Source organism: Neoarius graeffei, chromosome 7 (assembly GCF_027579695.1).
Source record: "Neoarius graeffei isolate fNeoGra1 chromosome 7, fNeoGra1.pri, whole genome shotgun sequence".
Classification (NCBI taxonomy): domain Eukaryota; kingdom Metazoa; phylum Chordata; class Actinopteri; order Siluriformes; family Ariidae; genus Neoarius; species Neoarius graeffei.
In genome coordinates this window covers 332,636-358,418 of record NC_083575.1, presented here as the reverse complement: position 1 = coordinate 358,418, position 25,783 = coordinate 332,636, and the positions used below count along the sequence as shown (strand labels likewise).

The 25,783-nt window shown below is 42.5% G+C and overlaps 1 protein-coding gene across 1 annotated transcript in view; it reads right to left on the bottom strand.

Moving 5' to 3' along the window:
• LOC132888987 (zinc finger protein ZFP2-like) overlaps window positions 1-25,783 on the bottom strand; it is an 84,531-nt gene that overhangs the window by 30,089 nt on the left and 28,659 nt on the right. The window contains exon 3 of the mRNA XM_060925084.1: window positions 24,567-24,838. Coding sequence (XP_060781067.1) covers window positions 24,567-24,838 — 272 coding nt within the window. The remainder of the gene's footprint in view (window positions 1-24,566; window positions 24,839-25,783) is intronic.

The following is a 25,783-nucleotide window of genomic DNA, read 5'->3' as shown; positions in this document are numbered from 1 at the left end:
AACTGCTGGCTGACCATTAAACTGCTCTCCAGGAACAAGGCTCTCATGTACGAGTGTTTGTGAACTACCTGTATCAATTAGGGCCTTAGCTGCTTCACCATTAACAAGCACCTGCACCAGTTGTTCTGCATTCGGTGTGTGATGGGTCTGTTGTGTGTGCGGCCTAGGTATGTAACAGACTGTGGAGTTCTGGGTGTTCCTGGCCTGACAGTGATATTTAGTGTGACCCCGTTTCCCACAATAGGTACATCAAACCTCCTGACCTTGTCTATCTGGGTAGCGGCTAAAGCTAGGTCTAGACTGGAACTGACCATGACACACTCCACCCCTATCAGACTTACGTGCCGGCCATCTGTTGGTGCTTGGGCCCCCAATTCCCTGCCGAGCTGTCTGGAACACGTCCGCCAGCCTGGCTGCTTCCTCAGCCGTCTTGGGGTCATGCTCCCTTATCCACACTGCCATGTCCGGGTTCACCATGTCCATGAACTGCTCCAAAACCATGAGCTCACAGATGTCATCTACGGTGTGCCCCGCTGGCTTCACCCACTTCACGAACAGCTCCTTGAGACGAACATAGAGCTCCTTCGGCGTCTCATCAGGCAAGATGGTTGCAGAGCGGAACCTCACACGATAGGTGTTGGCGCTGATGTTATATTTCTTCAGGATGGCCTCCTTCACCTTGGTGTAGTCCTCAGTCTCCTTGCGACATGCTCAAACGTGGACAGGAAGTGCTCGTCGTCATCATCTTTGGTGAGTGGGTGGAGCTTGGGCTCTTTGAAGGTCAACGGGGGCTGTGTCTCCACCACTGTCGGTTGTATGGTCGGTTGTGATGTTGTGGACCTGGAACTTCACTGCCCTCTTGAAGCTCCACCATTTGGCCTTGAAGCAGGTTGAACTGGTGCGCCATGGCTTTCCAGCGCTGATCTTGGGTCTGCACCTGCCTCTCCCATTTCTCATTCTGGGATGCTTGCGCTTTCAGCAGGGTCTTCACGAGGTTCAACAACTCTGCCACAGCTTTCTCTGCTGGTGCTGCAGCTGCTGCACCGGCGTCATCATCTTCCGCTGGTGTTGAGGCATCCACCTGCTCCTCCTCTTGCTGGGGTCTTGCCTCCTTCCCCTTGCCGGTCTTCGATGGCATCTTCTCCACTGCTCCCCCTGGAGGCATACCAGGCACTCTGATGTAGCCGAGTCTTCTGACACCAAGTGTAGTAGAGCTAGACCTCGCGGCTTAAAAGGCAAGACAGCAGAGTTGATGAAGTCGAGAGGAAGTTTATTTTCTTTCCCAACAATAAGCAGTCCAGAGGGGAAAAAAAAAGAAAAAAAAATCCAAATCAAAACAATCAAAATAAACTACCAACTAAGTCTTCCAACTAAGAACAAAATAAATCAATTACAAAGTAACTAGTGCTCAAATTCTCTGGTAACAGTTGGGTGTTCTCTCTAGCTCACCTCAACCAAGACTGATCTGCCACTGGGTTTCCCAAGGGTTTTCTAGCCCATGGCTTAAACCAAAACAGAAGCAAAAATCAATCAAGTCTTACAAACTTAGTCGATAAAAAAATCTCAATACTATCTATAAATATTACAAATATTCCAATTACAAAATATAAACACCACAACCTTCACACACGCTATAAAACACAAACACGCAAACACCCCTTTCCCCATACACCAGTGAAACATTCCCATCTGTGACGACAGCGCCCCCCTACTACAATTGTCCCTCGGGAGCTGCCGTCGGGTCTTTCGCCACCAGGAAGTCAACATGCCACTGCACGGTAAGTAAACTTCATGTTCTTGCCATCTCATTCGATTAACTGCTTTACCCAAATGTTAAAATGTCCAAACATGTCCATAAACCTTTGCCTTCTGTTAACAATGTGAAACACTCAGGCAATTTATTGATAAAAGTTCGTTTGTGTATGTATTGCAGATGCTGTCCTTCCGCGATTTCCAGAAGAATGTTCACGGCTTGCGGAGCAAAAAAAAAAAATAAAAAAAATAAATAAATAAATAAATAAACAGGCTGTGTTTAAAACAGTGTCCGTGTGGTGATTGTTAGTGGTAGTGTGGTGCAAAAATAAGTGGTGAACCAGGGAAACGGGCTGCCGCACCGTTACAGGAAGTGATAATTCTTTGCAGCAGGCGTGAGCGACCTGGACCCATAAGCAATAACCCAGAGTTTACTATCCTGTTCCTGGTAGAGCACAGCCACCAAACCTTCACTGGATGCATCAGTGTGCAGGACAAATGGCAAATTGAAGTCGGGATAGGCCAAGATCGGGGGGTTGATCAACATGTCCACAAGGCGGGACACAACAGCACTGTGTTCAGGGGTCCACTGAACTGGTGCCCTGAATGGTAACTGGCCACTGATCTTACCTTTCTGGGTGGACTTTGCTGTAACCGGACTCGTGTTGGATGCAGCAGGCTGTTCTTGGAGCTTAAACAGTGGTCGGGCTATTCTGGAAAAGTCCTGGATGAATGAGCGATAGTAGCCCAAGAAACCCAATAAAGCTCGGACCTCTCCGACATTCTTTGGCTGTCTCTCCTTCATCTGCAACACCGCTTCCAGGTCATTTGGTCTATCCGAACACCTTCACTTGTGACCAGGCATCCAACATACCTCACTTGGCGTTTGAACAGCTCACACTTTTTCGGGCGCAGCTTCACACCATGCTCTCATAAGCGACACAGCACTCGTCTCAAGTCCTCAACATGCCCCTGAAATGTCTTAGAAAAACAGAGGACATCATCCAAGTAAGAAGAACAGCATTCATCCCTCAGACCAGCCAGCATGCCTTCCATACAGCACTGGAATGCTGCTGGGGCATTGGTGAGGCCAAATGGGAGGCGCACCCACTCGTAAAACCCCCAAGGTGTACTAAAAGCAGTGAGGTGATGGCAGCTCTCTTCAACAAAACCCTGGTGATAGGCACTGCCCTGGTCAAGTATGGAGAACCATGAGTTGCCTCCTAAGTTGTCCAGGAGATCTTGGATGCGTGGAAGTGGATGACGGTCGGGGATGGTCTTGCTGTTCAGCCCACGGAAGTCAACACAGAGCCGCAGGCTCATGTCCTTTTTCCTCACACAGACCACCGGAGAAGAGTAAGCTGAGGTGGATTTTCTGATCCAACCACGGTCAAGCAAGTTCTGAACATAGTCTTTTACCTCTCGATACAAGGGCTTTGGGATGGCATTGCAAGATTTTTGGACAGGTGTTTCATCTGTGAGGTTGAGTCTAAGTTGTAGGTCAGGAATACAACCAATGTCAGCATTGTCTCTGGCAAACACGTCTGACTCATCGAACAACATTTCCTTCACTACTCTCTGTTCATCCTCTGCTAGATGTGATACGTCAACAGGGGGATGCCATGTGTCTTCGATCTTAGGCAAAGTCTGTTTGTCTTACTCATTGTTCAGGTAAGTCGCTGTGTTTATCTGAGCTGAAAAGGTTTGGACACCGTCACGCTGAGTGTGCTCAGGACCCAGGACACGTTTCACATCAGCCACCTCCTCAAGAGTGCCAAGAGTGGTTCTCTGGGTCAGGTAAATGGCATGTCGGGTTGCATTTTGGATGGGAATTTTAATGCATTTTGATGACCCACAAGGAATGTCAACTAGGGCAGTAAACAGTTCTAGACCCTCGGGGCAAGTGTTTTCCATGAGAGGCTGGAACAGCATGGTACGATTCCCTGACAACTCCCTAACCCGGCACCTGATTTCGTAGACTCGACCAACAGGGATAGTGATACCTTTCTTGCCAGTACGCACAGTACACAAGGCTGTCTCGTCAGTGTTGGTGATCTGGAGAGCACAGACTAAAGCCTCGACAGTGTTCTCTGAGACACTCAAAGCATCAGTCAGGATTGCAGTCACATTAAGGGTGTTGTCATGCTCTTTGATATCTCGGCTAAGACATTGCTATCTAACAAGGGACAGTGACAACTCGGACTGACAAGAAGGGGTACTCTAATAGTCACAGACCCATGGCGCTCACTACAAATCTGCAGGTCAACCTCAGCCCAGCCATCCAGGGGAACTTGTGTACCATTTGCTGCTGATATTTCAAAAGACTGATCGGCAAAGAGGGAATGAAGTGGTTGGATTTTGACATGGGGTGATGCACTGTCTATCCAGGTTTTGCTGACCATCATCACCTGAGCACCTGAGTCTAAAAGCATTTCAATAGGTAGACCGTTAATGTTGCAGGACACGGTACAACATTTCCCTATGAGCTGTGCAATGCATCTCTTTGGATCTGGTTGGCATAGTGAGACTGACGGCTTAAGCTTAACTGTGGGCGTAACACTGTTCATGGTCACTGGCTGCCCTTCTCCTGTGACCTCTTCCCGTTTCCCGATGACCTTCTTTGTAAACAGCCAATGGGTCGGTGTCCTGCCTGGCCACAGACAAAACAATGGGGACAGCTCATGGTTCCGCTTGTGACACAGTCCTTGCATCTACCCTTTTTGTTGACTGACAGTGGCTGTGGACAACTGACGGAGGTACCAGGGCCACCAAACTGTATGCATTCTGCCGACCTGTCAACGAGGGTCATGTGTCGGGTCAGCGAAGACACTTGTGCAGTCAGTTGTTTGATAGCATCACGGTTAGCCTGTAACTCGGCATCAACTAGAGTTGGTGTAGTTGTGTCAGTCTGTGCATTACCGTCATGTTGGGCAACACTTACCGTCACTGGTCGGGACTTAGATACAGCACCCAGGCGCTTTAACCTACCTTCTTCCTCGGTCATGGATTTAGTCATCTGTTCTAACAGAAAGTCATCACTAATCTGCTGATCAGCAAGAAATGTTTTGATATCATGTCTAACATACCTATTCCTCTCATTTAGACCTTGGTAGTGTGTGTGTAGAAAGGTACCTTGTACAAGCCTCCTGTCATAGCTAAACTCTACGCCTGGCTGCTGTGACTCAAAAATAACCCTCTGCTTTAATCCCATGAGTCTATACAGAAATTGCTGTGGGCTCTCTGTCGTGCTGTCTGGCATTACTTAATTCTTGGAAGAGCTCGGTTACACTTTGATCTCTGATGTGAGAACGGAGGAACCTCTTTAAACCGTTAACTGTTAGGTCATCATGGTTAGTTAACATATCCCTAAATGTACCTGGTTTAATTATTTTAAGAACTGCTCTAATGATCTCGGCCTCACTAAACCCTTCTTGTAAAGCAGTGTCAATCTGCTTACAAAGACCCTTAAAATATATGTCAGAACCTGTATCGGATATCTGACCACCATGCAGTTTACACTCTCTGCGTGGAAGCAGAGCAGTAACATCAGACAACCTTAAAACTTGGTCTGTTACAGTGGAGGATAGGCTTGACCTACCATGGTGGACACTGTCGTTACCAGCAACACTCAGCTGGGCTGGCATCTCCGGAGTGCCAGGGGCATGAATGTCCATGGGTGGCAGACGCGTGTTGCTGTCCATGTGAACGGTGGAAACACAAACCTCACCAGACCTAGCGTCTGTCGATGTCAGTTCATGCAGCAGGTCCTGGAGGGAGAGGAGTTGAGCCATGCCTTCATCTTCCATTGCTTTCAACCTCTTGCTCCTGGTGTAGTCCACGATAAAATCATACAGCTCTGGTTCACTAAAGCCCTCAGTGCTCTCGCTGCCATCTTCAATTGAACTGGCAACTGGTCTCACCGTCACAGTGACCGCTCATCCTGCTCTTGGATGTTTAATCCCGGACGAGCTCCCAATTGTTACCGGCGCCAAACCTAGGGGAATCTGGGCAGGTACAAGGCCCACAGGCTGGGTTGCGCTGTGGGTTAGATGCAATTCAGATACACAGAAATTATGTCTTGCTCAAGCAAACCACATTTATTTTCTGAGTGCTCGAGCTACCGTCTCCATGGCAACCCACTACGGTGTGACAGTGCAACAGTGCCATCTAGTGGCATGAAAATAAATACATTAGTGGTTAATACCATTAGGTTAGATCTAATAAAACAAAAAATAGGAGGGTGGGGGTGGGACTGTGTTACAAAGCAAGCCATTTTCTATACCTGTCACACAAAGTACTAGATGTAGTAGTTTTTGTTGTGGGGTGTACTCATTTTTGCACCACCCTAATTTGAGTAAAACTGAAAAATGTGTAATCCAAGTTATATTATTAACCTTACTTTCACGTTATAAGTTACAGATGTTATTTTAAACTTTGTCTTGTCAACATTTTGGAAATTGTGTTCATTGAGATATTGTTTAAAATGTCACTTTTCAAAGGGGGTGTACTCATTTACGCTGAGCACTGTATATGGAGTTAGCCACGACTGTAATGGTGATGAGCGCTATTTTCATATGAAGTCGTTACTTTGTTCAGACCAATGCCGTGTGTGTGTGTGTCCTGACTCATATACCCGTTAGAATCCAGGAGCATTATGAAAGCCATGCGAGCAGTGAAGTGAGCGAGTCTAGCAAACCGGATTCACTCCCGCTTCCCAACTACGGTCAGGAACGTGAAAAAGAGGGAAGGCAACATACTGGAATGGATTTTGCTCAGGATATTTCCCCTAGCTGTAAAAATTCCCTTGAGAAGTAATGCACATTAACATTCTACACTAATGCAAAAGCAGTGTGCAGCAGTGAAACAAAAGCCATGGAAAGGTCAAAAATTAAAGGAGGAGCTAAAAAAAACAAACAAACCAGGCATTAGAGGCATAGGCTTCCACATGTTTAAAAAAAAAAAAAAAATCTACAAACTGTTTGGGCATCAGCACCCTGAATTGGCCTGCAATGCCATTTTCAAGGACCAGAATGAAGAGCTTAAAATGGACATTAAAAGATAGCTATAGACTAGGCTGTTGCCTCTCGCGGTTACCAGAGGACTAGCCCCCCTGTAACCCTAGCTGTATAGGTGAGAGGCCGAGGGCTATGGAAACGAAGGTCAGCGCCGCCCAATGTGCCTGACTGCATGGAGCGGGAAGGACTTTAGAGATGGGCTAGGCTGCATGTTCACTTAAAACTGCTGTAACTTGCCCAACCATAACTGACTATCATATGTACCAGAGATTTCCAAGCTTGTTGGGGCTAAAGCACATCAAAGGTCAAATCAGAATGTCAAGGCACACCAAATTAAAAGTTGGCTATCGATTATGAAGAATGTCACACACATTATGATGGGCTAGAAGGTCATTTGCAAAATTTGACCCAGATTGCACTACAGCAGATTGTCAAATAATTATTAAAACAGATAGGTAAATCAGACAGGCAATTGTATAATTTATTAAAAACGTGAGGCAACGCTCATTACAGTGTTTTCCATGAGTTACCTAGACTGTAGTGATGGAAGCATTTTCAGAACACAAACACCATTTGATTTGAGACTGATAACATTAAGTGTCCACTCCAGTCATCCACTAGTCCAAACACAATACGATGGTTATCAATTTAAAACAGCAAACAGATAACATCAATGGAGAAATTAGCATTGATAATTAGCATTCATCAAACTTGAGCTTAGAGAACATTAACATCAGCATGTCCGAATCTCATATCCTCGCTTTAAAACAGTGCACGGTTAAATTTGTAGTTTTAGCTTATTTGAGTCAGAAAAGCTGCTAACACATCCGGTAGCATGTATTCGTCATTCAAAACACAAGTGCATGCTCTAACCAGAGTTCAAAATAGGTTTATTTTTGGCTAAAATTAAATTATTCTGCATGTTCTCTATTCAATATTTTAAATTTTCTAAAAAAATAAATAAACCAGTTGAACACAGGTAACCACTTCTGCTTCATTTCTTTGAGGGCTGAAGTGTATGCTCTAGTCATTTTTTTTTAAACCGTTTATGAACTGTTAAACTCCTTAACCATGCTTTGCGGGTGTGGCTTTTTTGCTGTGGCATCACCATTCATATCAACACAACCAGTGTGTTTATGCTTAAATTACTAAAGCACAAAATTGTTTTGTGCAAGGTCTTCATAGATCTAAAACTCTTAATTTTGCTCTCAAAGTGCACCAGTTTGATACATTTAACTTTAAAATAAACAAAATTATCTCACAGGAGAGCATGCCCCCAGAGCGAGGGCCACTGACCCTAGTTTCACAAAATCCTGAGGGAAACACTATTATTCGGTCTTTTTTTTTTTAATAACTACTGCCAGAGGAAAAGCTACCTGTTCTTTTGCAAGTTAGGGTAGCTGTGAAAGAAATCTCTCTCAACTCAAATGTAGAAGTAGGTGACCGTGATTATGCAACATATCCTAGAAGCATGTTGATGTTCAAAAATAAACTTGACGGGTAGTGAACTAATGTGGCAAGTGTGTGTGGAAGGAGAAATCATGAGACGGAGAGCTCCGCTTTTGAATACAAAAAGTGTGTCATTGCATATCGTACAACGAAATTGGACGCCATCCTACCAGTGCAACATCTGCTTATTTTAGATTTAATTATTTATTTTGGTCATTTCAACTTTCAATAACATACACACTGGTTACATACAGTGGTGCTTGAAAGTTTGTGAACCCTTTAGAATTTTCTGTATTTCTGCATAAATATGACCTAAAACATCATCAGATTTTCACACAAGTCCTAAAAGTAGATAAAGAGAACCCAGTTAAACAAATGAGACAAAAATATTATACTTGGTAATTTATTTATTGAGGAAAATGATCCAATATTACATATCTGTGAGTGGCAAAAGTATATGAACCTTTGCTTTCAGCGTCTGGTGTGACCCCCTTGTGCAGCAATAACTGCAACTAAACGTTTGCGGTAACTGTTGATCAGTCCTGCACACCGGCTTGGAGGAATTTTAGCCCGTTCCTCCATACAGAACAGCTTCAACTCTGGGATGTTGGTGGGTTTCCTCACATGAACTGCTCGCTTCAGGTCCTTCCACAACATTTCCATTGGATTAAGGTCAGGACTTTGACTTGGCCATTCCAAAACATTAACTTTATTCTTCTTTAACCATTCTTCGATAGAACAACTTGTGTGCTTAGGGTCGTTGTCTTGCTGCATGACCCACCTTCTCTTGAGATTCAGTTCATGGACAGATGTCCTGACATTTTCCTTTAGAATTCACTGGTATAATTCAGAATTCATTGTTCCATCAATGATGGCAAGCCGTCCTGGCCCAGATGCAGCAAAACAGGCCCAAACCATGATACTACCACCACCATGTTTCACAGATGGGATAAGGTTCTTATGCTGGAATACAGTGTTTTCCTTTCTCCAAACATAACGCTTCTCGTTTAAACCAAAAAGTTCTATTTTGGTCTCATCCATCCACAAAACATTTTTCCAATAGCCTTCTGGCTTGTCAACGTGATCTTTAGCAAACTGCAGAGAGCAGCAATGGTTTTTTTGGAGAGCAGTGGCTTTCTCCTTGCAACCCTGCCATGCATACCATTGTTGTTCAGTGTTCTCCTGATGGTGGACTCATGAACATTAGCCAATGTGAGAGAGGCCTTCAGTTGCTTAGAAGTTACCCTGGGGTCCTTTGTGACCTCGCCAACTATTACACGCCTTGCTCTTGGAGTGATCTTCGTTGGTCAACCACTCCTGGGGAGGGTAACAATGGTCTTGAATTTCCTCCATTTGTACACAATCTGTCTGACTGTGGATTGGTGGAGTCCAAACTCTTTACAGATGGTTTTGTAATCTTTTCCAGCCTGATGAGCATCAAGAACGCTTTTTCTGAGGTCCTCAGAAATCTCCTTTGTTCATGCCATGATACACTTCTACAAACGTGTTGTGAAGATCAGACTTTGATAGATCCCTGTTCTTTAAATAAAACAGGGTGCCCACTCACACCTGATTGTCATCCCATTGACTGAAAACACCTGACTCTAATGTCACCTTAAAATTAACTGCTAATCCTAGAGGTTCATATAGTTTTGCCACTCACAGATATGTAATAGTAGATCATTTTCCTCAATAAATAAATGACCAAGTATAATATTTTTGTCTCATTTGTTTAACTGGGTTCTCTTCATCTACTTTTAGGACTTGTGTGAAAATCTGATGATGTTTTGGGTCATATTTACGCAGAAATATAGAAAATTCTAAAGGGTTCACAAACTTTCAAGCACCACTGTACATATCAGCAAGAAAGACTGAAAAGGATTAGACTGAAGCAAAAGCTTATTGCGTCTACCCTCATCACATTTCATAAATTAATAAATCTTTTTTTTTTATGCCAAAGGAATTAAGGAAAAAGGAAAAAAACCTAAAATTATAATAGTAACAATAGTATCTGTTACATTTTGTTCAATACAATTTTACAGCTTTCAATTTCAAATGAACACCAAAACATACATATTGGATTTTGACGTTTTCATATTCTGTAGCGTTACATATCAAGTAGCTGGATCAAATTTAAATCAAACCATTTTTTTCCAAACATATTTCATATCTCAGTTTTGTATTTACTGATAATCTTATACGTTTGTATGCTTTAAGGCCTTTAAGCATGTTACACAGTTTAATTTCATTTTCAAGACCATTCCATAAATTAAACTCCTGTTATAGATATACGCCTCTGTTTCACATTTGTTCTGAATTTTGTTTTAACAAACATATACGAGTTCCTCTCAATTCATAAAGACTCTCTCTGATTTGAAAAAAACTCTGAATACAGTCAGGGATACTTTTGTTTTTGATTTTAAACATAAATTGAGCAAGTTTGTAATCCACAAAATCACGAAATTTAAGGCCATTCAAGTTTATAAACAACTGGTTGGTTCACTATAACATACGTTGTGTATGATCCTAATAGCTCTTTTCTGCAATATGAAGATCGGGTTTGTGATTGTTTTACATGCGTTTCCCCAGACCTCCACACAATAAGTTATGTATGGAACAAGCAGAGAATTATAAAGTGCGTGCAATGATTTTTGGCTTAGAATGTGTTTAGTTTTATGAAGTATTGCAATAGACTTGGACATTTTTGTTTTTACATGTTTAACTTGACAGGTAGTGAACTAATGTGGCAAGTGTGTGTGGAAGGAGAAATCATGAGACGGAGAGCTCCACTTTTGAATATAAAAATGTGTCACTGCATATCGTACAACGAAATCGGATGCCATCCTACCAGTGCAACATCTGCTTATTAAAAATATATCCATATAATATATATTAACAACTCAAAAACTCTAAAAAGACATACATGCACAAAACATTCACACACTGCTGTTTTTTTTTTTTTTAATTGCACGGTCCCTTTAAAACAAGCACTGTTTAGTGCAGTTATGGCTCTTGGGGAGAAGCTCTTCTTCGGTCTATAGACCCCTTACACTGACATCATATTTACGTTAGCAACGGTCACTACCCTACCCTATACCTGGGGGACAAGTAAACTTTGTTTAAAGACTGTTCACATACTGAAGCCAAGCAAAGATGTCAGACGTCCGTTGCTGCTGTCTGAAGAAAACTACAGCTAAAAAAGCTCTACTAACAGATTACTTGGATAATCTTAGTTATAAAGAAGTGAAGGATACATGGAAATTGGAGTTTATTAGTGGCTATTATCTGTACAAAATTCCTCAAAACCAATGGAGTGACGGTGCAGATTTGTGGCCTAGTGTTAGCTACATGTTGGAATGTACTTTCCTTTTCTGGAAGAATCCGGACATGGAAGAACCGTTCAAAAAAAAAAAACTGCACACCCCACTACATAAACAAGAAAACCTTTGTGTAAAGAATTTTTACCGACATCAGCTTCAGGGAACAGAATGCTGCAAAAGCCTGAGCACTTACTCTCAAAGGACTACTACTTGAACTGTGGGCTAGATGGTATTCCCAGCCTGCTATGTCTCAACAACCTCAAGGACATCAAGTTACAGAGCTATTTGCACTCATTTATACATTGATATTTATGATTTGTTAAAAAAGAAACAAATCTCTGAAGTATTATTATTTGTAAAATAACGTTATCTTGCTCTAGACTTTCAAACAATGTAAGATTTTATTTTAATTTTATCTCATAAAACATAGAAAACATAGAGCACATTTAACCCTGGGGTGAACCAATCTAATCTCCTTCCTGTTTTAAAACAATATCAGAGTGCACAAGCAGATATTACTTCTAGACTTTCTGTAAAGCTAGCTCTTCTGAACATTAGATCACTTTTAAACAAGTCATTTTTAATTAATGATCTTATTTGCAAACACAATCTTGATTTTTTGCTTCTAACTGAAACCTGGCTGGACCAAGCAAATAGTGCTACCACCCTTATTGAAGCAGCTCCCCCAAATTTTAATTTTTTGAATGTTACCCGACAAGGGAAAGGTGGAGGGATCGCAAATATATTCAAAGTCTCTTTTCAATGTAAACAATCCTCACTTGGTGATTTTATGTCCTTTGAACACTTATGTGGACTTGTTACATGCTCTCCTAACATATTATTATTAACTATTTATAGGCCTCCGAGACATTCAGCCAAAGTCTTTCTTGAAGAGTTTGGTGAACTGTTATCAGTCATTTGCTTAGAGTTTGATTGTCTTATTATATCTGGGGATTTTAACTTGCATGTAGATAATACTGATAACATTTATGCCAAAGAACTACTTGCAATTATTGACAACTTCAACCTAGTACAACATGTACAGGGGCCGACCCACTCTCGTGGTCATACTCTTGACCTCGTCATCACAAAGGGTCTTACTGTTTCTAATACTGTTGTTGACCTGGCCTTATCTGATCATTTCTGTGTTTTCTTTGATGTTTCTATGTCTCCTCACATTCAGAACAGCTCAACGACTATAGGTAGGAGAGTCATAAAAGACAACACATGTGCTCTCTTTGAGCAAGCTCTCTCTCAGAACTCAACCAAAATGTCAGACTCTGTAGATGATTTACTGGAATTTTTTAATTTAAATATGACCCAAATTATGGATAATATTGCTCCATTCAAAATCAAAAGAGTCAATGATAAGCAGAAAGCACCATGGAAGCAGTACCCGGCTGTTAAAATCAATTAACTGCCTTCTTGATATCAAACAGCCGTTTTGATCATTTTCAGTCAGGATTTCGTGCCCATCATAGCACTGAAACAGTGCTGATTAAAGTTATAAATGAATGACATACGTCTTAATACTGATGCAGGCAAAACATCGGTCCTGGTATTACTGGACCTCAGTGCAGCTTTTGATACTGTTGATCACAACATAGTGCTATATCGACTTGAACACTGGGTTGGATTGACTGGTAAAGTTATCAATTGGTTAAATTCATACTTAAAAGATAGAAGCTTCTTTGTTACCCTGGGAAATTGTTCCTCAACGTCAATGTCCTTGACCTGTGGTGTCCCCCAGGGGTCGATTCTTGGACCATTACTTTTCAACCTTTATATGCTCCCACTTGGGCAAATTATCAATAAAAATTCAATTTTGTATCACTGCTATGCAGATGACACCCAAATTTATTTTGCTCTATCACCTAATGATTATGCCCCCCTTGAATGTCTCTACCAGTGTATCGATCAAATCAATAGCTGGATGTCACAAAATTTTCTTCAGCTGAACACAGATAAAACAGAAGTAATTCTATTTGGGAAAAAAGATGAAAGACTCAGGATTACCACTATTCTTGACACAAAGGGGATTAAAACAAAAGAAATGGTTAAAAATCTTGGTGTTTTCATTGACAGCGAGCTAAACTTTGACAGTCACATGAAAGCAATCACTAAAACGGCATTTTATCACCTAAAAAACATTTCCAAACTAAGAGGACTTATGTCAAAAAATGATCTGGAAAAACTAATACATGCCTTCATCTCTAGTAGGGTTGATTACTGCAATGGCCTTTTCACAGGCCTGCCAAAAAAGACCATCAAACGATTTCAGCTGGTTCAAAATGCAGCGGCTAGGGTTCTCACACGAACAAAAAGAACAGAGCACATTACTCCAATTCTAAGGTCCCTTCACTGGCTTCCAGTAAGCTACAGAATTGACTTTAAAGTATTGCTGCTGGTATACAAATCTCTAAATGGTACAGGGCCCAATTACCTCTCTGATATGTTGCAGCGGCCTAACCCAATCAGATCTACCAGATCAAAACAGAAAAATTTACTATTAAAACCAGTTGTTAAAACAAAGTATGGTGAAGCAGCTTTTAGCTACTATGCAGTACAGCTATGGAACCAACTGCCAGAGGACATTAAAAATGCTCCTGCTGTTGGCAGCTTCAAATCTAGGTTAAAGACCAAGCTGTTTTCAGATGTTTTTTGTTAAATAATTAGGGCCCGAGCCCTATGGGCGAAGGCCCTATTGTTCTTGTAAGAGTTCACTATTATTATTCTTCTTCCGTCTTCTTCTTCCGTCTTCTTCTTCTTCTTTATTTTTCTCCGCTGTTGGGCCATTTTCGGGGCGCTTGCCATGGGCGAAAACGCACGAAATTTGGCACCAGTTCCGAGAATTGCCACCGCTACTCAGAACCAGAAGCCCAAACTTGGCCGGGCCTCCGGGCCTCTATAGCGCCCCCTAAGTCGTTGTGATTTTGGCCTCCCGCATTAAGGTGCCTGGGTGCCTTGTAGTTTGTGGTAGTGGCATGCCATTTGGTACGCATATGTATCTCACTAAGCCGGACAAAAATGTAATGCCAATGCATTAGCCACGCCCAACAGGAAGTGAGGTAATTTCACTTTTGTGCGAAATGCATGGCCACGAAGACGGCGCAACTCCTCCTAGACCGTTCATAGGAATGTCGCCAAAATTGATACACATCATCTACAGACATGGCTGACAAAAGTTACTAAATACGTTTCACGTAGGATTAACCGTTCAGAAGTTATACGTCAATCAATTTTCGATGCAAAATTTTACATGCTTAAAAATTCATAACAAATCTTCTGATTGCTCAAAACTGCTCATACTTCACACGCAAATCACTAATTGGGCTTCTGACATGTTACCCAATTTCTGTGATATTTCGCCACTGGGGGCGCTATTTTTGGGCAAAAATTCCAATCTTTCCTCAAATTTGGTCAAACTTCACGGCCACCCTCTTACTACCTCCCATGTCATGTATACCACATTTTGGAGATTTTCGTCCATGGGGGGCGCTGTTTTTGGCCGACGCAATTGCTCCAAAACGGGTTTTTGGTAAATAATTCCATAATGCTTTTCCTTCACACCACTACCTTGTGATAGTACGTTGCTGTTGTAGACACTTATTTTTCCAACTCATAATCGCTCATGTACAGCATAGCGCCACCTACCGACATGGGAAAAACCAAAAAATTTATTCTTCAAAAATCTATATCTCATCTTCTATTTACTCAATTGTCATCAAACTTCATACGCAAACTCTTCATAGCTCACCTGACATGTACGCCAAATTTTGTGCACTTTCGCCCCTGGGGGTGCTGGTTATGGCAGAAATGATATTGCAGCTTCTGATCTGTCAAACTTGCCAAGCAAACTCTTTACAAGACCCTTATTGGGGCGCTTGCCATGGTCGACAACGCACGAAATTTGGCTCCTTTTTCTTAGACTGCCACCCCTACTGAGAACCAGAAGCCCAGATCCAGGCGGGCCTCAGGGCCTCTATAGCGCCCCCTAACTCGTTGTGATTTTGGCCTCCTGCATTAAGGTGCCTGGTTGCCATGTAGTTTGTAGTAGTGGCATGCCATTTGGTACGCATATGTATCTCACTAAGCCGGTCAAAAATGTAATGCCAATGCATTAGCCACGCCCAACAGGAAGTGAGGTAATTTCACTTTTGTGCGAAATGCATGGCCACGAACACGGCGCAACTCCTCCTAGACCGTTCATAGGAATGTCACCAAAATTGATACACATGATCTACAGACATGGCTGACAAAAGTTTCTAAATACGTTTCACGTAGCATAAACCGTTCAGAAGTTATACGTCAATCAATTTTCACTGCACAATTTTACATGCTTCAAAATTCATAACAAATCTTCTAATTGCTCAAAACTGCTCATACTTCACACGCAAATCACTCATTGGGCTTCTGACTTGTTACCCAATTTCTGTGATATTTCGCCACTGGGGGCGCTATTTTTGGGCAAAAAATCCAATCTTTCCTCAAATTTGGTCAAACTTCACGGCCACCCTCTTACTACCTCCCATGTCATGTATACCACATTTTGGGAATTTTCGTCCATGGGGGGCGCTGTTTTTGTCCGACGCAATTGCTCCAACACGGGTTTTTGGTAAATAATTCCATAATGCTTTTCCTTCACACCACTACCTTGTGGAAATGTCTCTTGCCGAAGAAGCTGTGGAATGTATTTCGCGGGGACGCATGCCCCCGCCCCCCTTGGCCGCTGGCGCGAGGGCCCGTCGAGGCCGCTTGCGGCTTTAATTAATATTGTCTTCTTTACATTTTTTATAATCTTTACTTTCTCTGCATGTTTTAAATTTACTTTAACTTTGCTATTTTATTCTTTATTCTATTCTGCTGGGGTTTTTTTTTATTCTCATCCTATTTGAACTACTACTTCATTTTATTATTTTATTTTTACTCTTATTATTTTCTTTTAATTCTTTTAATTAATTGTTTTAGAATAAAAAAATTATTTTATGTAATTTTATTTCTCTATTGTTTACTGTTTTTGTTTTTACTTCTGTAAAGCACATTGAACTGCCATTGTGTATGAAATGTGCTATATAAATAAACTTGCCTTGCCTAATAGTGGATGGTACAATAATTATAAATGCAAATAGAATCGGCACATTCCAGTTGCAGTTGTAGTCATATAGCTAACTATAATCATATAGTTAACTATAATCACCCTTGTAATAATAATTTCAATAAACTGTTCATGTTCAGTTCCCTCTTCATTTATTCTCTATTCAAAAGGCACAACTGAGTCACACAGGTTGATAAGTGTGCAACAGACAGTAACAATTTTATCCAAAATAGTTTTTCCTGCCTTAGTCGATTTATTTCCATTTCACATGCCTGCAGCTGTTGTAAAGTTCAGTGCGTCTGTGTAGAACACACTCAAACTGTAGGTTCATTACTACACTCTGGCTCCAGGTTGACATTTTGCACAGGACTGAGTTCCTCTGATAACAGAAGCAAAACTTCAGCGCTTTTTGCTCTTAATCTTTTCTGTTCTTTCAGGATGCAACAGGAGCATGTCGCCCCTTGTTGGGTTTTTTAACGAATTATGTCAGCGTTGTTTGTTTGGTGCCCAATCTGGGTTTTTCATGTCGAATGAGGAAGTTGGTTCATCTGGAAGAAAATCATTTGATTTTGTCTGAACACTTTCATGAAGAAGCTAATTCAAATGTGAGCAGAAATAAAAGGAGATTCTTAAACGAACTCTTCCATACTCTGTTGCACCTGTCTATTTTTAAAAAAATACATTTTAAATAGTCGCAAATTTCTCTGCAATTTTCAGGGTTAGCTCCTCTCGCTGTATTCTCTTTAACCACTCATTTCTTCATTGTTCTTGAAGCATTTGCTTCTCTTTGTTAACATTTTTCTTCATAGCAGGGAAATGGTAATATCTTTTATCTATTCCTTGATTTAAATGATTGGAACAACCAAAAACAGCGCAAAAATGAACCATATTTAAGACTGGTTAAGCCTTGCTTACACGAAAACTGGTGTCTTTTCACCTGGGGGTCAATTATCATGTGATGCGTAACGTCATGTGCAAGGGGTCTATTTGTCCATTTCTTAATTGACCTGAACTGCCTACCCAAGGGCAGCAGTTCAAACAGAGAATTTCTGGGGTGGGATGGATCTTTTAACATACTGAGGGTTCTTCTGAGGCAGCAGGAACCGTAAAGCTCTTCCAGGCAGGGAAGAGGGCATCCGATGATCATCTGGGTGGTGGTGACAACCCTCTGGAGAACTTTTCTCTCTGCTCGTGTGCAGCTGACAAACCACACACTGATGCAGTATGTATGCAAGTATGTTAGCTATGGAGCAACAATAGAAGGACAAGCAGTTTTTGAGGGAGGTCGTTCATCCTGAGGATCATCAGGAAGTAAAGTCTCTGCTGTGTGTTCTTTATCACTTGTGTGGCATTAGAGCTCCAGGTCAGCTCCTCCTCTATGTGCACCCCAAGGAACCAGAAGTCCAGGATCCTCTCCACATATTGCGCACTGATGAGAATAGGCTGAAAGTCTTCTTTTTCCTGAAGTCTATGATCAGCTCCTTGGTTTTGGTGGTTGAGGACCAGGTTTGTTGTCTCAGCACTACCCAGACAGCTGCTCAACCTTGTGCTGATAAGCAGACTCCTTCCCCCCAGAGATGAGCCCCACTATGGTAGTATCATCCGCAAATATGATGTCATTACGGGAGCGAGCAGGGTGCAGTTGTAAGTGTGGAAGAACAATTTGTTTAATCCTAGATAAAGCCATGGCACAGCAGTTATGCTCATATTTACATAGGAATAACATCCATGAAACGTACCAGTCAGGATTTAGACCTCATCATAGCACAGAGACAGCTCTGGTTAAAGTAGTAAACAACCTACTGTTGGTGTCTGATCAGGGCTGTGTCTCGCTGCTTGTGTTGCTTGACCTTAGTTCAGCATTTGATACCATTGATCATTCCATTCTTCTGGATAGACTAGAAAATGTTGTGGGAGTTAAGGGAACGGCCCTCTCCTGGCTCAGCTCTTATTTAACTGATCGCTATCAGTATGCTGATGCAAATGGTGATTTTCCTAGACATACTGCATTTATATATATCAGGGCTTTACATTAGCACCCGCCAAATGCGGGTAAAATTCGGCTTTGGCGGGTAATAACTTTAGTCTCACTAGCCACTTTGGCGGGTGGTTTATTCTGCGGTACGACAATATATTTTAATTGTAGTTTTCTCTGAAGGCATCTGATATAACAAACACATTGTGATGTAATATTACGCACCTACAACTCCCATGAGCACCTGCATAAACATTCTGACAACATGTTAGAATTGTTTAGAACGTTCGTTAACGTCTCAGATAAAAATCAAATGATACGGTAACCTGCGGTTAATGAACAAAGCAACAAAGTTGCTGACGACTGACACGCGCACTGTGTGGCAGCATATAGCTGGAGTTTCAAACCCTGCTGCTCAGGAAAAAAGGGGCAGAAATGAGCAGGGCCAGAGCAGCATTTTAAAATCACCGAGGTCCGTGATGCGCAAAGCGCGCGGCGAAAAATGTTCGCCATATTTAAATGAGAGGGTGAATTACACACCACACAAGAGATCTCATCATCTCTAGCCGCTTTATCCTGTTCTACAGGGTCACAGGCAAGCTGGATCCTATCCCAGCTGACTACGGGCGAAAGGCAGGGTACACCCTGGACAAGTCACCAGGTCATCACAGGGCTGACACAGACAACCATTCACACTCACATTCACACCTACGGTCAATTTAGAGTCACCAGTTAACCTAACCTGCATGTCTTTGGACTGTGGGGGAAACCGGAGCACCCGGAGGAAACCCACGCAGACACGGGGAGAACATGCAAACTCCGCACAGAAAGGCCCTCGCCGGCCACGGGGCTCGAACCCGGACCTTCTTGCTGTGAGGCGACAGCGCTAACCACTACACCACCGTGCCGCCCAGATTGGCTCGTTCATAGCAAAACCGAAAATACCATGTACTGCAAAGAATTGTAGAAAGTCTGGCAAAGACAGGCAGCAGTAATTTTAAACTCGAAACTATCAAGGACCACAAAAAGTCAAATGCACACATCGGTACTATAACATCAAAACCGACGAAGACGGCTGGTTCACTACAGGGCAGCATTGCTTTCAGTCCCTGGCTGTCATGAAGTCGGTTGAGCTGGAGAGGATGGAGCTGCCGTTTAGAAACTTGCACGTGATTGTAAAGAAGTTGATCCCGCCCCAGCTATCAACTTATGACCTGCTGGAAGCCTCAGGTCACGAAGACCATTTTTCATGGACCATTCAGACTCATCTGATGATAAATGTAATGAGGACATTTAATGTCTCTCTCTACACATGTTCACACACACACACACAAAATTAATAGATAATACATAATACTTGATAATACACATAATACGTATCAAAACATCAAATGTTTTTCAATGATAAATGTTTTGAATTGGACTTTATATTAGAATCAGTTCAGTTGTACTGAATGTTATTTTTCATATACGATATTTCATATTGTAAGGGGCTTGAATTTGAGTTCAATAAACAGAATACTCTGCTTATATTTTTGTCTGAATTGGTTCCATGTTTTCATAGAGGGAGCGACCTTAACAGCACCGAATACTTGAGTGCTACTGTACAGATACATTTTACGCGGCCATTCATAATTAAATCTAGATCTTCCGACCTTGAACGTATCATGGTGAAGAAAAAACTGCGATTTCCTGGCAACAAAATTGTGGCTAGTGAAAAGGCTAAATGGCTAGTGACTCAGGAAAACCACTAGCCACAGTGGCCGGTGAGCAAAAAAGTTAATGTAAAGCCCTGTTATTTATATATATATATATATATATATATATATATATATATATATATATATATATATATATATACACACACACACACAACCTCTGGGTGATATTATTCATAAACATGATATTAGTTTCCACTGTTATGCTGATGACACATATGCCCCTTTTCCACCAAAGCAGTTCCAGGGCTGGTTCGGGGCCAGTGCTGGTTCACAACTCGTTCAACTTGCGAGCCAGCTGAGAACCAGTTTGCTTTTCCATAGCTCGCAGTGCTAAGGGAAGCCACGTCATTACGTCGCTGTACATGTCAGTTACGTCGCTACGTTTGCATAAACCTTGGCGCGAATATCGAAGCAAAAACAACACGGAAGAAGCAACAGCAACAACAATAATAATAATGGATGACTTCGCGTTTGTACAGCTGCTGCTTCTCGTCGCTTATAAATGGTGATCTTTTGAGGTCTTGTTATTGTTGTTCGTCTTAACAACTCCGCCCCCCCGCTGACGTAAGCGGTTCTTTCCTCTGGCCCAGCAGAGAGTTGGTGCTAGCCTGGAACCGGTTTTTCTGGCCCCAGAGCCAGTTCTTTGTCAGTGGAAACAGAAAACCCGGTTCCAAACTAAGCACTGGCCCCGAACCAGCCCTGGAACTGTTTTGGTGGAAAAAGGGCAATAGTTGTATGTTTCTACAAAACCTGATGAGAGACACCAGCTGAATAGAATTGAGGAATGTGTGAAGGACATTAGACACTGGATGCTTATTAACTTCCTTCTGCTTAACTCTGACAGGACTGAAGTACTTGTACTCGGACCACATGCAGCTAGAAGTAAGTTTTCTGATTCCACAGTAACTCTGGATGGCCTTTCCATTTCTTCACGTGCAGCAGTAAAAGACCTCGGAGTGATTATTGACCCCGGACTTTCATTCGAAACTCACATCAATAACATTACCCGGTTAGCTTTCTTTCATCTCAGAAATATTTCTAAGAGAAGAAATTCAATGTCACTCCACGACAGAAAAATTAGTTCATGCTTTTGTTACCTCCAGGTTGGATTATTGTAATGCCTTAGTGTCTGGATGTTCCAATAAGTGCATAAACAAGCTCCAGTTAGTTCAAAATGCAGCAGCAAGAGTCCTTACTAGAACTAGAAAATATGACCCCATCACCCCTGTCTTATCCACACTGCATTGGCTCACAATCAAATTTCACATTGATTGTAAAATACTATTCTTGACCTTGAAAGCACTGAATGGTCTCACACCACAGTACCTGAGTGAACTTCTGCTCCATGACCCACCACGCTTACTTAGATCAAAAGGTGCAGGCTATCTGCTGGTACCTCCCATAGTGAAGGCTACATCAGGGGGCGGAGCCTTTTCTTACGAAGCCCCACAGTTATGGAACAGCCTTCCAAGTAGTGTTCGGGAATCAGACACAGTCCATGTTTAAGTCTAGGCTGAACACATATCTGTTTAGCCAAGCCTTTTGTTAAGAGTGTTTGAGGGAAAGGAGTAGATCTGGAGGGTCTTCAGACAGAGTGTTTTGGTAAACTGGGATGTATGGATGCTGTCAGTTCCCCACTCACTTGCTCACTCGAGTTTGTTGACGGTGTAGTGGCTGCTGCTTTATGTCCCGGGGCTCCCTCATGCCTGTGCTACCTTCTGGCTCTCCCCTTTTAGTTATGCTGTCATAGTTAGTTGCCAGAGTCCCTGCTTGTACTCAGTGCAAAATGTATACTGTTCCTACTCATCAGGTGACATTGGGCATACCCAACAACCTGTGTTTTCTCTCTTTCTCTCCCCCTCCCCCATCTGTCCCTCTGAGTTACATGGCAATCCTGACCTCTTCTGCTCCTCAGACCTGCCTGATCCATTCTGATGCCCTACATCTGGTTGGAGTCTCATCACATCGCTCCTGTGGAGGATGGCCCCATATGGACAGTTGAAAGTCACACTTGGCAGATGCTCTGGACTCTTACAGTAATGCTTTTATGGCTGAGGACTACAGCTGACTTGCTTACTTTAGGACTGCAGTTGTCATGAACAGTTCTGCACTCAAGTTTCCATCAATGAAGAGTTAGAACATCAACAAAACTGATTTCATGTTAAAAATGTTAGAATCACATTGTCTATCACCCAAATGAGGATGGGTTCCCTTTTGAGTCTGGTTCCTCTCGGGGTTTCTCATGTCATCTGAGGGAGTTTTTCCTTGCCACCATTGCCACAGGTTTGCTCATTGGGGATAGATTAGGGATAAAATTAGCTCATGTTTGTTCATGTTGTGGTGTAGCTCCAGACCCAGTTTTGGGCGTTGGTTCTCTCTAGGCGTTGGTTCGCTGTGGGTGATGCCTGCGCTCCCAGTTGTGGACTGCAGTGAGCTCGTTGCTCATTTAACATTCGTGGTTGTCCAGCGCTCTGCGCTTTAGTGCTTGGCGTGATGTTCCAAGCGATGCTGCTCGGTTGCATCGCGGCGGCTGTGCAGGCGGCTTGGGACACACCAGCGCTCTGCGTGGTGGAGCTTCTCTGCTCACTTTGTGGATCCACGGCGTGGTGTTCGAGCGATGTGGCTGATGGTGTCACGGCGGCTGTGCTGGAGATGTGGGACTCGTTTTCATGCGCCTTTTAGTGGGACTGTGGCTGCTACACCACTGGAATTACATCTTGACCCCTACTTGGTGGACTTTTTACTTTTATTTTTTATTATTTTTTATTTTGTCTATAATTGTAAAGCGTCCTTGGGTTTCTTGAAAGGCACTATATAAATTTAACTTATTATTATTATTATTATTATGTTTTAAGTCGTTCAAATTCTGTAAAGCTGCTTTGCGACAATATCAATTGTTAAAAGCGCTATACAAATAAACTTGACTTGACTAGAGGGTGAAGAGTGGGGAGCCATTGCTGAGGCAATCAGACAGGAAGTCCTTTATCCAGAGGCAGATGGATTAAGACAGTCCCAGGTCTGTCAGGTTGGACACCAGTCTGTGAGGGAGAATGGTGTTGAATGCTGAGCTAAAGTCCACAAAGAACAGCCTAGCATAGCTTTCCTGTTGCTCAAGGTGAGTGAGGGCAGTGTGGAGAGTTGTTGCGATGGCGTCCTCTGTAGACCCATTAGCTCTACAAGTATACTGGTGTCTAACATGGGTGGGGGACTTGAGATGATGCAAGTCTGAACCAGTTGCTCAAAGCGCTTCATGATGATGGGAATAAGTGCCACTGGTCAGTGGTCATTCAGGCTGCTAATGGTCTTTTTTTGGCAATGGAAGATGGTAGAGGACTTCAGGCAGGGTGGGATGGTGGACTGGGACAGGGACTGATTGACTTATGTGACATCCTATGCTCTGTACATAACATGGTTCTAGATGTTTTATTTTACTACAAGATACATGCCTATCAGAAATACTGGACAGAGGTGGTCAATTACTGCAGGAGTCTTGGTCAAGGTGGCTCATTGCTATTTAGCCCCTAATGTTCTCCAAGCTTTAACATTAACAGCCCCATGAGCCTTTGCACTCTGACAAGGCTCCGTGGAACTGGCAACAACTAAAGCGACTGCCTTTTCTGGTCGCTACAATAATAATCCTCCTCCCTGGAGCCAAATTTATTTTCAAAATGGGATTACAGGCCATTTAGATAAAAAAAGTAAAAGTTAAAAGTGACTACTTACAAACATTTTTAATGAAAAAGTACAGTCATTGTTGTATTTTAAAAAAATATTATTTCATGAGCCTGCATGAAAATGCATGGGGTTGCTCAAAATTCCACAGCACACTTCACTTTGTCTCACAGGACACCAGGTATATACTGTCTCATCTCATCTCATTATCTGTAGCTGCGTTATCCTGTTCTACAGGGTCGCAGGCAAGCTGGAGCCTATCCCAGCTGACTAAGGGCGAAAGGCGGGGTACACCCTGGACAAGTCGCCAGGTCATCACAGGGCTGACGCATAGACACAGACAACTTGAGCACTGAGGTGTTACTAGTATTAACAGGCAAGTTCCACCACACTGGCTAAAAGAACCAATGTCGGACCGCATTGTGCTAAAACTTGCGATTTACACCACTACTCCACATATCATCTGCAAGAAGAAATTGATATTAATTGGAGCTACCTTCATCTAGTCATCACATTTTGTTACATAAAAATATACAATCTTTATAATAAAATTTATGACAAACTCACAACCGAGGAGTCGCCACTGTTCTTGGCTTCCTCTCGGTTCACCAGCTCTCCCTGGCAGGGGCCAAAGTGTGCACCTACTGGAACAGTCTCCCCCTTATTAAACACTCCCAGGCCTGCATCAGGAATACTGGACTTCTGGATTTCTAGCCCAGGAGGAAGTGTTTGTCTGGCTCGGTCAGGGACTCCCATGGGAACAGGAGTATCGGGGATGAAGAGGGGTGGTCCATGAACCTCGCATTTGTTGAGGAAGAAGGATTTGCAAACTTCACAGTCTGGGAGTAGAGAAAACACAACAGGAAGAAATGAGGCCCAAATGTGTGTGCAATCTGTGTGTGTCTATCTAAGACCATATATGGTACATTAGTACTGTATAAAGATTATCCTAAAAAAGCTTGCCAGTAAGGTTCACTGAGCATCTGGTTGAGACTAGAGGTGTCCATCAGGACTGGGATCAAAACAGGACACAACCAAGTACCAGTATTGGCAAAAAATTTGGAAACACCTACCAAAATGACAAAACACCACAATTTGACCTTTTGTTTTCAAGTTCTCTTAATAAACTAAACATTTTCATCATAACAAACAAATGTTACAAGTAACCAGAGTAAATCATTCTAAAATATTATCAATATTTGGTATGGAACCCCTTGACACTGAAGTGCACTGACACGATCAGGCATGCTATCATAAAGTTTATGAATAAAATCAAGTGGAATTGATCTCCATATGTCTTGCAACACTTCCCAGAGCTGTGGCAGGTTTGAAGGAGCCCTTTTCACCTTCTCTCGCTCCATGTAGTTCCAGACTTGCTCAATTATATTCATGTCAGGACTTTGGGCTGGCCAATCAAGAATTGCCAAGCTGCCATCTTGTTCTTTGTTTTGTAAATACTGTTCAACCATCCCAGCTGTGTGTTTTGGGTCATTATCTTGCTGGAAGATAAAAAGTTGTTGCCAATGAGAGCTCTTCCAGAAGGCACAGCATGATGGATAAGGATTTGTCTGTACTTGTCAAGACTGAGGGTCCCATCTATTTTGTAGAGATGACCAACTCCATTGTAGGTGATGGCTCCCCATACTTGCAGGACCCCTCCGCCATGTTTTACTGTGGGAGAAATACAGTTTGCCTTGTATCTTTTCCCCTTTCTGCACCTGACTTACTGTTGCATAGCGTTGCCAAATAATTCAAAATTTCTTCTCATCTGAGAACATTACCCT